The following is a 13152-nucleotide window of genomic DNA, read 5'->3' as shown; positions in this document are numbered from 1 at the left end:
GCCTAGACTCCACCCCACAAGGGATTATGGGTTCATTAAAAGATGATGATATGATTTATGTTCTTAGAGGTATTCCTGGGTTAATACTGAATCAATATTTTCTTCGTTAATTTGATATGTTAATTTAGGAACAGTTATTTGGGGAAATGGATCGCCGAGGTTCTCCTTAGCTAAATTGAGATTAGCATTTGAGGAAAGTAGCTTTAATTGATCTGATCTGCAAAAATAGCATTGGGCAGTTACATGTTATCAGTTCCCTTGCTCTTGAAATGAAAATGTTGTGGAATATTATCCTGCATGGGCTAAACTGGAATTATTATTGATTTCTGTCTTTAAAAAACATGTTTCTCCATTTCTCATTTAGGGAAATGTAATATTCTGCCCTTTTCATATTTCCCAAAATATTTCATTCTTCTAGGAGTGGGGTGGGTGCTAATTTTCTTCACATCCATTGTTTCTTGTCTTGCATTCTGGTACTTTGGAAAATAAGTTAGCAAACCCCCCCCCCCTTCTTTGTGGCAGCACCTGGAATTTGCTATCATGTCGCCCCTAGTCCTTCTTTTCTCTAGACGAGCCGTGCCTGGCTCCTGCAATTGTTCTTCATATGTTTTAGTCTCCAGGACTTTAATCACCTTAGTTGTTCTTCTCTGCACTATTTAGTCTATGGATTCTTATGGGAATTGAAAGACAAATACTGTGTTTCCCCAAAATTAAGACCCTGTCTTGTATTTATTTATTTATTTTTGCCACGAAAAAAAGGCACCAGGTCTTATTTTTTGGGGGATGTCATCCACTGACTCACCTCACTTGTGCGTGTTGCCCCCGGCCTCCTTTTTGCTGTCAGAGGTCTTCAGGAACTTCTTCAGCCAGCAAGGCCAGCTATGCTAGCAAGGCTTTCCTGAAGGCCTCTCAGCCCATAACAGAGCTCCAGATCGATCCGGATCTCTGTTATCGGCTACAGAGGCCTTCAGGAAAGGGCTTTAGGAAAGGCCTCTGCAACCAATAACAGAGCTCTGGATCTGGAGCTCTGTTATCAGCTGCAGGGGCCTTCCGGAAAGCCTTGCTGGCTACAGAAAAAAATGGGCTGAGGTGTGCAAGGCCTGGCTGCAACTTTTCCAAAGGTAAGTAGTAGGGTAGCTCCATCTACCTTCATCCCCACCCTAGCTTAAGTTTTATCCATGCACCCTAGAGTGGACGGGGTCTTAATTAGGGCTTATTTTGGGGGCTAGGGCTTATATTAGGCACACATGTAAAAATCAAGCTAGGACTTACTTTCGGGGTAGGTCGTATTTTGGGGAAAACACAGTATCTCTAGAAATGGCATCTCAACCTTTTGTACAAAATAAAGCACTGCAAAAGTGAAGATTTTACACATTCACTTTCTGCAGTCGAAAAGAAATGGGAATTAGACCAACCATAAAAGAGTTACAGAGTTTATCCTTGTTGGTGCATCTCCAGAGGGCCTCCTAACTCGTAATGGCACTTTAGAAGTTTGCCTCCAAAAGGATATCAGCCTTGAGTATATTCTAGCTGTGGTGCACGATACTCATGGGAAACTGAAGGCCAATATCCTTGGAGACTGTATCCCAAGTTCATGAGGAGAATCAGTAAATAAAATTTCTATGATGCAATCTGCTAGATGTTCTTAACAGCATTCCATTATTTGAGGGGCTGCCATGAAGAAGAGTGAGTCAACCTGTTCTCCAAAGCATCCGAATGCAGGATAAGAAGCAATGGATGGAAATTAACCAAGGACAGAACCAACCTAGAATTAAGGAGAAATTTCCTGACAGTCCAAAGAATTAATCAGTGGAATGGCTTGCCTCCAGAAGTTGTGATAGCTTCATCACTGGAGATTTTTAAGAAGAGACTGGTAAATATTTGTCTGAAATGGTATAGAGCCTCCTGCTTGAGCAGCGGTTTGGACGAGAAGACCTCCCAGGTCCCTTCTAACTCTGTTACTCTGTTATTCTCTTTAAATGTTAAGGGAAATATTTTTCAAGAAGTCTACCATTTCACCCTCAACATATGATACCATATATTATTTTTTTACAGTTCTCCAAAATACCATCCTCGTAAATGGATGGAGAGATGGAATAAAAAGTCCTTGGAGAAAACAAGGCAGGTAATGAAGGAAGAACAAGTCAAGGTAAGGATGGAGAGATTTTTAGGTCCATGTTGTTTAGAAGGAGCGCATGGACAAGAGTTTCATTGAAGATATAGCAGTGGTGGGATTCAAATTTTTTAACAACTGGTTCGGTGAGTGCGCGCTTCGCACTGAAAATGGTGTATTTAGAAGCTCAGCTGCTTATCTTCCAAGTCAGCCACGGTAAGTAGAATAGCAAGGGGGGAGGGGAAATCAGCTGTGGTGCACGATTGAGATGAGCTAGAAAGCAGGAAATAAAAGGACAGGATAGGGCCGTCAGAGCTACCGATTTGCCTGAACCAGTCCGAACCGGCTGAATACACCTCTGGGATATAGTAAAGACTTCCTAACATTTAGATACCTTCACGTCCATGGAGAGAGAAACATCTTGGCTGTTGTATTTCTACAGCTTTTTATTTATTTTACTTACTTATTACTCACCTAGCACATCCACCCCAAAACACTCATACAAAGGAACATTTGGTGTTTATGTTTCTATATACCTTTTATTACTTAAATGTGCATTAGCTAAATTATCCTATCATAGGTCCTAGTTGTTATGGTATAGGGACCCACTCAAACCATCCAGAAAAACGAGGAGAATATTCTGGGCAGGATAATGGATTAAGCCCATCCTTCACTGCTGAAGATGATGATGATGATGACGATGAGCTTGTTGATCAAAAGGCTGGCAGTTCAGTGGTTTGAATCCCTAGTGCTGCATAACGGGGTGAGCTCCTGTCACTTGTCCCAGCTTCTGCCAACCTAGCAGTTCGAAAGCACGTAAAAAATGCAAGTAGAAAAATAGGGACCACCTTTGATGGGAAGGTAACAGCATTCCATGCGCCTTTGGCATTTAGTCATGCCGGCCACATGACCACAGAGACATCTTCAGACAGCGCTGGCTCTTCAGCTTTGAAAGGGAGATGAGCACTGCCCCCTAGAGTCGGGAACAACCAGCACATATGTGCGAGGGGAACTTTACCTTCATTGCTGAATTCTTGACTTTTTATTTCCACAATGGATTAGGTGTGCAAGTATGGAAATGTTAACTTGTGTTTTTTCATAGAAGGGTAAAAACAAGATCCAGTTCATCTGTGGACAGTGAAGAGAAAGGAATTGAACTAAGCTATTTTTTTTTTCCCCAATCATCTTTATTTCTGGATTCCTTGGGCCATTATAAATGTATCCCATTTTATTTATTTATTTATTGGTTCGATTTATATGCTGCCCTTTTTTGGAGACTCAGGGTGGCTTACAATGCGTTAAGCAATAGCCTTCATACTTTTCCATATACCTGCTTAGTAGGGCTTTCGCCCGCCCCGCCCCCAAGCGGTGTTCTTTTTTATACAAAGTCAGCTTATTGCCCCCACAAACCGGGTCCTCATTTTACCTACCTCGAAAGGATGGAAGGCTGAGTCAACCTTGAGCCTGGTGAGATTTGAACTTGCAATAATTGCAGGCAGCTGTTGTTACTTAACAGTGCTTTAGTCTGCTGCGCCACCAAGGCTCTTACAATGCCATTGACTGTAATAGGTGAGTTAACATTCTTTTTTTCTTTTCTTTTCTTTTTCTTTTAAAGTTTTTTATTTTTTCCACAAACATGGTTGTGTGAACAGTGTGGGACCAGAGTTTCTTCCATTTTAGTGCAAATAAAACAATATTCTTCATATTCAATACAACTAACAATCTTATAAACTTTTAGTAATAATACACATATTTTGTTAAATTATTTTTCCTTAATAATTCAAGATTTCAATATATTATTACTTTTTATGCCAATCTCCATATTCTTGATGTCACTCCTTTTACTACAAATAAAATACTAATAATCATATTTGTTGTATTTAATGAATACAAATTTGTATTGAATTATAATCTTCCATTATTCCCCTTTCTAATTTTTAGTTATACCACTGTTATATTTGCCGACTACCGGAATCTGGAGCATCACTTAGGTGACCCTGAGGACACAGATAAAACTCCATCTGCTTCAATGACCTTCTAAAAGGATGCAGATTCTTTTGTTTTCTTGAGGATCTCAGATAGTATTCTATTTGCTGCACGACATAATCTTCCCTCTATATGGTCCTTCTATAATTTCATACACCTCTTCTCTCTTCATTTGCTCTCATTTGCATTCTACGTTATCTATCATCTATAGATCTATAAATATTTTTCTTTCTCAACATTTTTTTCTATCACCCTCTGTATGTTGTGCTTTTAGTCTTTTGCTGATCGTCTGTAGAGATTCTCAGACTGAGAATCTCTACAGACTTTTAGCTATACAATTTGGGATGAACTCCCTTTGAATGGTGTGAGAGTAGGGATGGATTTCCAGAGGAAAAAAAATTGCAGACTACAGGAACCAGGAGAATCACCTGAGGACACAGATAAAACTTAAAGTGCTCCAATGACCCGCTAAAAGGATGCAGATTATTAGCAGTCTGCAAGGAATATAAATCCTTCCATTCCCCACTATCCTGTCAGATTTGAAGAAGCTTCTTGGATGCGAGTCCAGAAGCCTCCTAAATAAGCATCTTTGGGTCTTTTGCTGATCCCTTCTTTAGGCAACTAACAAAGTTGTGGAAAGTTTCTGCTCAGAAATATGGGTTTCTATCATTCCAGATTTCCTGTTCCCATTGTAATTTGTGTCAAAATATTTCACCTCATAACTATAAGTTCCAAAAATGTCAGTATATATTTAAAGAAACGTCAAATCACCTCTAATTTTCCAAGAGAGGCAAATTTCATACAGGACTCTAAACTCTAACAAAGTTTTTTTTGTTCTGGCCTCACATTTATGGGATTCTAGAGATGGGCATTTAAAAAGCATAACTGGTATTTAATTATTTATTTGAAATTAACTACTATAGCTTTGCACATCATTGGCTAGCCTGATGCAAGAACCCAGGCTTGAATTCTCTTGGTTGAAGTCATAACAGCAGTGTCTGAAAAATGTGTTTTAAAATCTTGATTCAATGAAGATTCCATATTTTCTCTCTTTGTAACACAGGTAAAGGAGTCCCTGTGGATTTTACTCTGCTAATCGTTGCAAAATTTAGGGGGCGGTGCTCATCTCCGTTTCAAGGCCATTGAGCCAACGCTGTCCAAAGGCATTTCTGTGGTATATGACCAGCATAACATCACGGAACATTGTTACCTTCCCACCGAAGTGGTACCTATTTATCTACTTGCCTTTGCATGTTTTCAAACTGCTAGGTTGGCAGGAGCTGGGGCAAGGATGGGAGCTGATCCCATCATGTGACACTTGGGTCTCGAACCTGGGCTGCTGGCTTTCCACCTGGCCAGCTCAGCATCTTAACCGCTGATCCACCACGCCGCCCCTCTTTGTAACACAAAGAAACATGACTGTGACCAATTGTACAAGAGCATCTCGATTCATTCTTGTTGGACTGCCAAGTGTTTGGGGAATGGAAAGGGTGATGTATGCCAGTGTCTTTCTGCTTTATCTCCTTTGCCTGATGGGCAATGGGCTCATTATTATAATGGTAAGCCTGGATCGCAATCTCCAGAAACCCATGTATTTCTTCCTTAGCAACCTTTCTTTAATTGACATTGGGCATACCACAGCCTTCATCCCTAAATTGTTGGTCAATTACATCTCTGCTAGTAATTCCATCTGTTTTTATTGCTGTGTCATACAGTTGTGCTTCTATTTCCTTTTTGGGGTCACTGAATTTTTCATCATCACTTTGATATCCTTGGATAGATACTTAGCCATTTGCCATCCTTTGAGATACGCCACCATCATGACTTCCGGGGTCTGCCTTAACCTTGCCATAACCACCTGGTTTGTAGGTTTTTTCTCCATTCTTTGTCAGGTGATCATGATTGCCAACCTACCCTACTGCGCCTCCAACATTATTGACCATTTCTTTTGCGATGTTGGACCCGTGTTGCAGATTGCAGGAGGAGATATAGATGTCATCGAAGCGCTTGGCTTCCTTGTTACGATGCTTGTGGTGATGTCCTCCTTGCTCTTCACTCTCATTTCTTATCTCCTCATCATCTTCACCATTCTCCGAATGCCTTCAACCACCAGTCAGCAGAGGGCCTTTTCTACATGTGCTTCCCATCTGATTGTAGTCTGCATTTTCTACGGATCCGTCTTTTTTGTCTACTTAAGACCGACCGTCAAGAATTCTTCCTTTGGGGTAATCAAGTCTGTTTCTGTAGTGAATGCCATAGTTGCTCCAGTGCTAAATCCTTTCATTTACACCATTAGGAACAATGAAGTGAAAGAAGCTGTTTGCAAAGCCTTAAGAAAAATGATTCCAGCTTTCTCAAAAACATAGGTCTCTTTGGAGAAGCAATCCTATGCTTCAAGATGAGGAATTGGTGTGTGTGGGGAGCTATCCATCAAAGCTATTATACCATTATTTTACCTTGCCCAATTACCTTGCCCAAATCTTTTCCCTCTTTTTAATATGTAAATTTTAATCTGTTTTTAAATTATTGGGGTGTTTTAATTTGTCTGGGCCAAAATGGTTTAATTCGATTTTATCTGGTTTTTAAAATTTTTTGTATCTATGTATTTTATTGTTTGGCTGTTCACCGCCCTGAGTCCTTCAGGAGTAGGGCGGTATACAAACCAAATAAACTAAACTAACTAAACTAAACTAATTCAAGGTAAAATGTAAGAAGCAGGAGCTGAATACCCATTGCCCGGAATTTGAAACTGTGATACTAACATCCATTGTTTCAATCAAGATTGAATCCCAAGAGGCTTTTTGAATATAGCAATAGCACTTAGACTTATATACTGCTTTACAGTGCTTTACAGCCCTCTTTAAGTGGTTTACAGAGTCAGCATATTGCTCCTGACAATTTGGGTCCTCATTTTACCCACCTCGGAAAGATGGAAGGCTGAATCCACCTGGAGCCTGGTGAGATTTGAACTGCCAAATTGCAGGCAGTTGGCAGTCATCAGAAGTAGCCTGCAGTACTGCACTCTAACCACTGTGTCACTGTGGCTCATAAAATAGTTTCTGATTTCCTTACATTCATTTATCCTTATATATGATATTCCTGAATTGTCCCAAATCTCATAGCATAGGACTTTGTTGAGAAGTTAGGAAAAACAAGTCTGTTCACAATCCATTTCCAATTATAATGTGTTGGTATTCTTTGGCAAGCTTACTTTAGCAAAGGTAGAGAAAGCAGTGGGCAGCAGTCAGAGGTTTTTGTGCTTTTCATGTGCAATTATGTTATGATCCTATGTTAAAAGGATCGTAGTACTGTGGTCTAGTACTATAAGCATAAAATAAGCAATATAGTGAATGATCCATAATCACCTCTTTGGAATCACAGCTTTTGAATACAATTCTATCTTGATTAGGTAACTATTGATGAAGATTTGAGTGTGTATTATTCCATACCAGTTAGGTTATTGAGTTTATTGTAATGCGTTGATTCTGTGTTGTGATGTGTTCAATAAAATCTGTTCTCTAAGACACTTCCTTAGATTGGAATTCTTAGATATGCTGTACACTAAAACCCAGTGGTGGGATTGAGCCGGTTTGGGCTGGTTTGAGAAAACCAGTAGTTAAATTGCTGGCTAGTCCCACCCCTTCCTGCCCTGCCCCTTCCAGGAGTCCCCACACTCCCCATTTTGGCTCCCAGATAAGTGCAAGGAGACCTCCTAGGCCCAAAATGGGGCATGGGGGACGCCCCCCTCAGCCTGTTTTCACTCCCAGGAGGCTTCAGGGAGGCCTCCTAGCAGAGGTGGGATTCAAATAATTTAACAACCGGTTCTCTGCCCCAATGATTTCTTCCAACAACCAGTTCACCAAACTGCTCAGAAAGTTAACAACTGGTTCTTCCGAAGTGGTGTGAACTGGCTGAATCACATAGGCACAATCTCTTAATTCTTCTATCATCACTTGCTGTTGTGCATTTTTTCTTGCCTTTACCAGTGTGGTTTTGTAGTTTCCTTATACCTCTTCAAAAACTTAGAAATGCCACCTTTGGTTAAGTTTCCATCAATTTTTCTTCTAATTTCTTTATAACTGTAGCCTTGTTCACTTAATAATACTATTTTACATCACTTTCTGGGTGACCAGTCAACTCTTTGCACCATTACTTTAATTTTATTACGTTTTACAAGCCCACTAAATGAAAGAACACAAAAAAACCCAACCACAATAGCGATCACATAACACACTGACAAAATGTCCTCTCAGCTTCAATACATGGCATCAACAACTGAATCCTACTTTGATCTGATTGGCTCATTGCCAAAACAAGATGACACCTGATTGGCTCTCTCTAAACACTCGTGTTCATTGGCTACAATCAGATGAAGGAAAGCTACCTGATATCAACTTAAGCAAGTTGCGCTTCCTTTTTCTGGTTATTTGGCTATACCTTTTCATAGAATACAGATAATTGAACAAACTTTGTTGCATTATATTATCTTTCCATTGATATATAATTTTATGGTACTATCCCCCCCCAAATGGTGTTATTAACTATCAAACCTCAAAAATACACTTTTCCCAAAAGGTTCCCACAATTTTGGCCACTACTGTAAGTGTTGCATTAGAAAAGGTATTACATTTTGTAGTTGTGCAGGAGTATGAATTAGACTAAGTATGAATGAGTTGCAGTTGTTTGCTTCCAGAGGACCTCCAAAAGATATCAGCCTTGAGTATGTATATTCCAGATATGGTGCCTGGATCCTCAAGAGAGAAATTAAAGACAAATATCCTTGGAGATTGTTTCCCAAAGCTTCTGTAGAGAATCACTGACTAAACTTTCTATGATGCAATCTGCTGTATGTTCTTTAAATGTCAAAGAAAATATTTCTCAAGAAGTCTGCCATTTCCCCTTCAACACATGATGTATCTTTTTCTGTGGTTCTTCAAGACCTAGTCTTGATGAATGAATAGAGAGATGAAGTGAAAGGCACTTGGAGAAGACAAGGGAAGGAAGGAAGGAAAGAAAGAACAAGTCAAGGTAAAGGTGGAGAGATGTTTAAGTCTATGTTTTATAGAACAAACAGACTTTCATTGCAGAAGTAGCTATGACTTCCTAGCATATAGACATATCCATAACCACACACACAGAGAAAAAACATCTTGATTATACACTGCTCAAAAAAATAAAGGGAACACAAGCAGAAGACATCTGAGATCTGAATGAATGAAATAGCCTTACTAAATACTTGGTTCGTTACATATAGTAGTTTTATGTTCCCTTTAGTTGTTTGAGCAGTGTATAAACAACTGTATGTAAAGAACAAAGTATTTAATAAGGCTATTTCATTCATTCAGATCTCAGATGTCTTCTGCTTGTATTCCCTTTATTTTTTTGAGCAGTATATTTTATAAATATGTGTTTATATTTCTATAGACCTTTCTTTACTTACAGTAGTGGCCAAAATTGTGGAAACCTTTTGGGAAAAGTGTATTTTCTAAAACTAGCTAATAACTAACTAGTTTTGGGGGAGTAGTACCATAAAATTCTATATCAATGGAAAGATAATTTAATCAAGAATGTAATGCAATAACTTTTATGAAGGATTTGCTAGTAGAATAGATACTTTTGTAAATGAGATATACAAAAATGATCACCATGTCAGTTAATACTTAGTTGGGTAACCTTTAGCATGAATTACGGCCTTACAACGTCTTCCCATGGAGTGAAAGACTTCCCAAGTCTTTTAGTTCTGCAGCTGTTATCATGTGAAACCAAGATTGAATGATTGCTTCTATTAACTGGGTTTTATTGCTGGGTCGCTTCCGACTAACAAGTTTCTTTAGTCAGCTCCATAGATTTTCAATTGGGTTAAAGTCTGGGTTATTCCTAGGCCATTCCAGCAGTGGAATATGATTATCTTGAAACTCCCCCCCCAAAAAAAAGTGGTTTTATTAGCCATCAAACCTCAAAAATACACTTTTCCCAAAAGGTTTCCACAATTTTGACAACTACTGTATATCTCACTTAGCAACATTATGCTATTATAGATCATGGCTTTTATGGTAGAGAGGGATACAGGGATATCTATCAGGGGAAAAAAGCATATTGTGGAGAATAACCTGGGCAGAAAGAATAATTAAGCTCATTCTTTTGAGGTCTTGGCTTATTATTTCCACAGAAAAACCTTTTTAATACCAGGGGATAGAGAAAATCCAGACCATTTTTGGACAAGGAAGAGAAAGGAATTGACTTAATTTGTCTTTCAAACCAATCTATTGGTGGACTTTTTGTAGAACCATCAATGAATCTCATTCTCTCCATCAGGTGGGTTTATATTCTTTTTTTTATAGATAATATTCTATTTGCTGCATAACATATTTTCTCATCGTTTCTTCACTCTCTCCCTATAATGTGGTTTTGGTCATTACCTCTCCATTTGCTCTGAGTTACCTGTTCCATATCATCTATAAACATTTTCCTTTTTGTCATTTTTCTCTCATACCCCACATTTTGTTTGATAGTGTTTTACTGCTGTCTTCCAAAATGCCATTAACATTTAAGAATCCCCAACGACTCCCTGATTGTCCAAAGCAGGGGTGAAATGTAAAATTTGTTACTACCGGTTCTGTAGGCGTGGCTTGGTGTTGTGGAGGGGTGTGTGTAATGTGACTGGGTGGGTGGGGCCAACTTTTTTTTTTTTTTTTTTACTTTTCAAAGCTTTTTTTCTAATGCTTTGAAAAGCCTCTCTGACGATCAGGCAACTCAGCTGGGATTGTCAGAGAGGCTTTTTAAAAAATGCCTCTCTGATGATCAGGCAACTCAGCTGGGATCATCAGAGACTTTTCAAAGCATTTTTTTACCACCTCTTTGGCCAAGAGGTTGCAGAAAAAAATGCTTTTAAAAGCCTTTGATGATCCCAGTTGAGCCGTGCGATCATCAGAGGCTTTTTTTTTTATTTTTAAAATTATTTTTTCGTCGGAAGAGGTTGTAGAAAAAATGCTTTTAAAAGTTAAAAAAAAGGCTCTGATGATTGTATGGCTCAGCTGGGCATAGTGAGGGGGGGCGCGCAGGGATTTTTGCTACCAGTTCTCCGAACCACCCACCGCCATCGCTACCGAATCGGGTGATCCGGTCCGAACCGGGAGCATTTCACCCCTGGTCCAAAGGTTGCAAATTTCATATAACAAAGTGGGAGGGGGGTGTTGTTTATTTGTTTGTTTTGGTCTCATGTCTTGTGTCGTTCCAAGATGGGTAATCGTAACCGATATTTAGAAATCGTACGATTAGAAATTGTAACCGATATTTCTAATATTTATATTGAAATGCGGCATTAAATTACCATAAAGGTAAAGGTTCCCCTCACACATATGTGCTAGTTGTTCCTGACTCTAGGGGGCAGTGCTCATCTCCGTTTCAAAGCCGAAGAGCCAGCACTGTCCGAAGATGTCTCCGTGGTCATGTGGCCGGCATGACTAAACATCAAAGGCGCACAGAATGCTGTTAACTTCCCACCAAAGGTGGTCCCTATTTTTCTACTTGCATTTTTTATGTGCTTTCAAACTGCTAGGTTGGCAGAAGCTGGGACAAGTAATGGGAGCTCACCCCATTACGCAGCACTAGGGATTCGAACCACTGAACTGCTGACCTTTCAATCAACAAACTCAGCATCTTAGCCCCTGAACCACCACATCCTTTCTAAATTACCATAGTTTTATACAAATGTCGCTAACTTGATGTGAAAACCGATCTTGCCTTCTCTGTATTGCAATCACAATAGTAGTGTCTGAAAAATGTTTATTTATTTTTAATGTAGCTAAACCTTGATTCAGTGAAGGTGCCATCTTTTTCTCTTTTTGCAACAGAAGTGGAACATGAATTTGACCAACTGCACAAAAGCAACTGAATTTGTTTTTGTTGGATTGCCAAAGGTTTTGGGACTCGAAGGTTTGATGTACGCTGGCATCTTTTTTCTCTACCTCCTGTGTCTGATGGGCAACGGGCTCATCATTGTCATGGTAATTGTGGACCGCCATCTCCAGAAGCCCATGTATATCTTCCTTAGCAACCTTTCTTGCATTGACATTGGACACACCACAACCTTCATTCCTAAATTGCTGTTCAATTATCTCTGCGCAAAGAATTCCATCTGTTTCAACTGCTGCATAACGCAGATGTTCTTTTACTTCTTTTTCGGGGTCACAGAATATTTTATCATCACTTTGATCTCCGTCGACAGATACTTAGCCATTTGCCATCCTTTGAGATACGCCACGATCATGACATCGGGGGTCTGTCTTAAGCTAGCAATTGCATCCTGGTTTGCTGGATTTGTCTCCATTCTTTATCAGACTATCATGATTCCAAACCTACCCTACTGTGCATCCAACGTTATCAACCATTTCTACTGCGATGTGGGACCTGTGTTGAAGATTGCAGGTGGAGATATACAAATCATTGAATTATTTGGCTTTCTAGTAATGGTGGTTGTGGTTATGTCCTCTATGATTTCCACCCTCATTTCCTATCTCTTCATCATTTGCACCATTCTCCGAATGCCTTCAACCACCAGGCAGCAGAGGGCCTTTTCTACCTGTGCTTCCCATCTGATTGTAGTCTGCATGTTGTACGGATCGGTCTTTTTTGTCTATTTAAGACCTACTGTCAAGAACTCTTCCTATAGTAAGATGAAGACTGTTTCTTTGATGAATACTATAGTGGTCCCAATGTTAAACCCTTTCATTTACACCATTAGGAACAATGAAGTGAAGGAAGCAGTGTGGAAAGCATTAAGAAAAAAGTCTCTGGCTTTTCCTAAAGTCTAAATATTAGACAGAAGTAAAATGAACATTTTTGGGGGTATATTTCCAAAAAATGGGTTTCAGATAGAAAGTCTGTACAGAGAGTGGCGAGGAGAGCGGAGAAGATTATAGGAAGTTTGCTTCCTGTTATTCAGGATACTGCTTATAAGCACTATGTGCTTAGAGCTCAAAGCATTGTTAGAGACCCCCCACACACACACATTTTATGATCTGTTTCTGTTTCTCCCCTCTGCATGTTGTACG

General features: G+C 39.5%; 2 protein-coding genes across 2 annotated transcripts; both read left to right on the top strand.

Annotated features, from left to right (window-relative positions):
- Positions 1-5514: 5514 nt before the first annotated feature.
- Positions 5515-7237, top strand: LOC139324732 (olfactory receptor 6X1-like). The gene is made up of 2 exons (XM_070954474.1): positions 5515-6452; positions 7228-7237. The coding sequence occupies exons 1-2, from the start codon at positions 5515-5517 to the stop codon at positions 7235-7237; spliced, it is 948 nt and encodes a 315-aa protein (XP_070810575.1).
- A 4724-nt stretch (positions 7238-11961) lies between these two features.
- Positions 11962-12912, top strand: LOC139324735 (olfactory receptor 6X1-like). The gene has a single exon (XM_070954476.1). The coding sequence runs from the start codon at positions 11962-11964 to the stop codon at positions 12910-12912; it is 951 nt and encodes a 316-aa protein (XP_070810577.1).
- The last annotated feature ends 240 nt before the right edge of the window (positions 12913-13152 follow it).

This window comes from Pituophis catenifer, unplaced genomic scaffold (genome assembly GCF_029215685.1).
Source record: "Pituophis catenifer annectens isolate HBS135680 unplaced genomic scaffold, rPitCat1.0.hap2 SCAF_15, whole genome shotgun sequence".
NCBI lineage: Eukaryota > Metazoa > Chordata > Lepidosauria > Squamata > Colubridae > Pituophis > Pituophis catenifer.
This window is presented reverse-complemented; position numbering and strand designations above follow the sequence as displayed.

What these genes read in the sequence shown, in the direction of transcription:
- LOC139324732 (XM_070954474.1), top strand. Translation starts at nt 5,515, where the DNA reads ATGACTGTGACCAATTGTACAAGAGCATCTCGATTCATTCTTGTTGGA.
- LOC139324735 (XM_070954476.1), top strand. Translation starts at nt 11,962, where the DNA reads ATGAATTTGACCAACTGCACAAAAGCAACTGAATTTGTTTTTGTTGGA.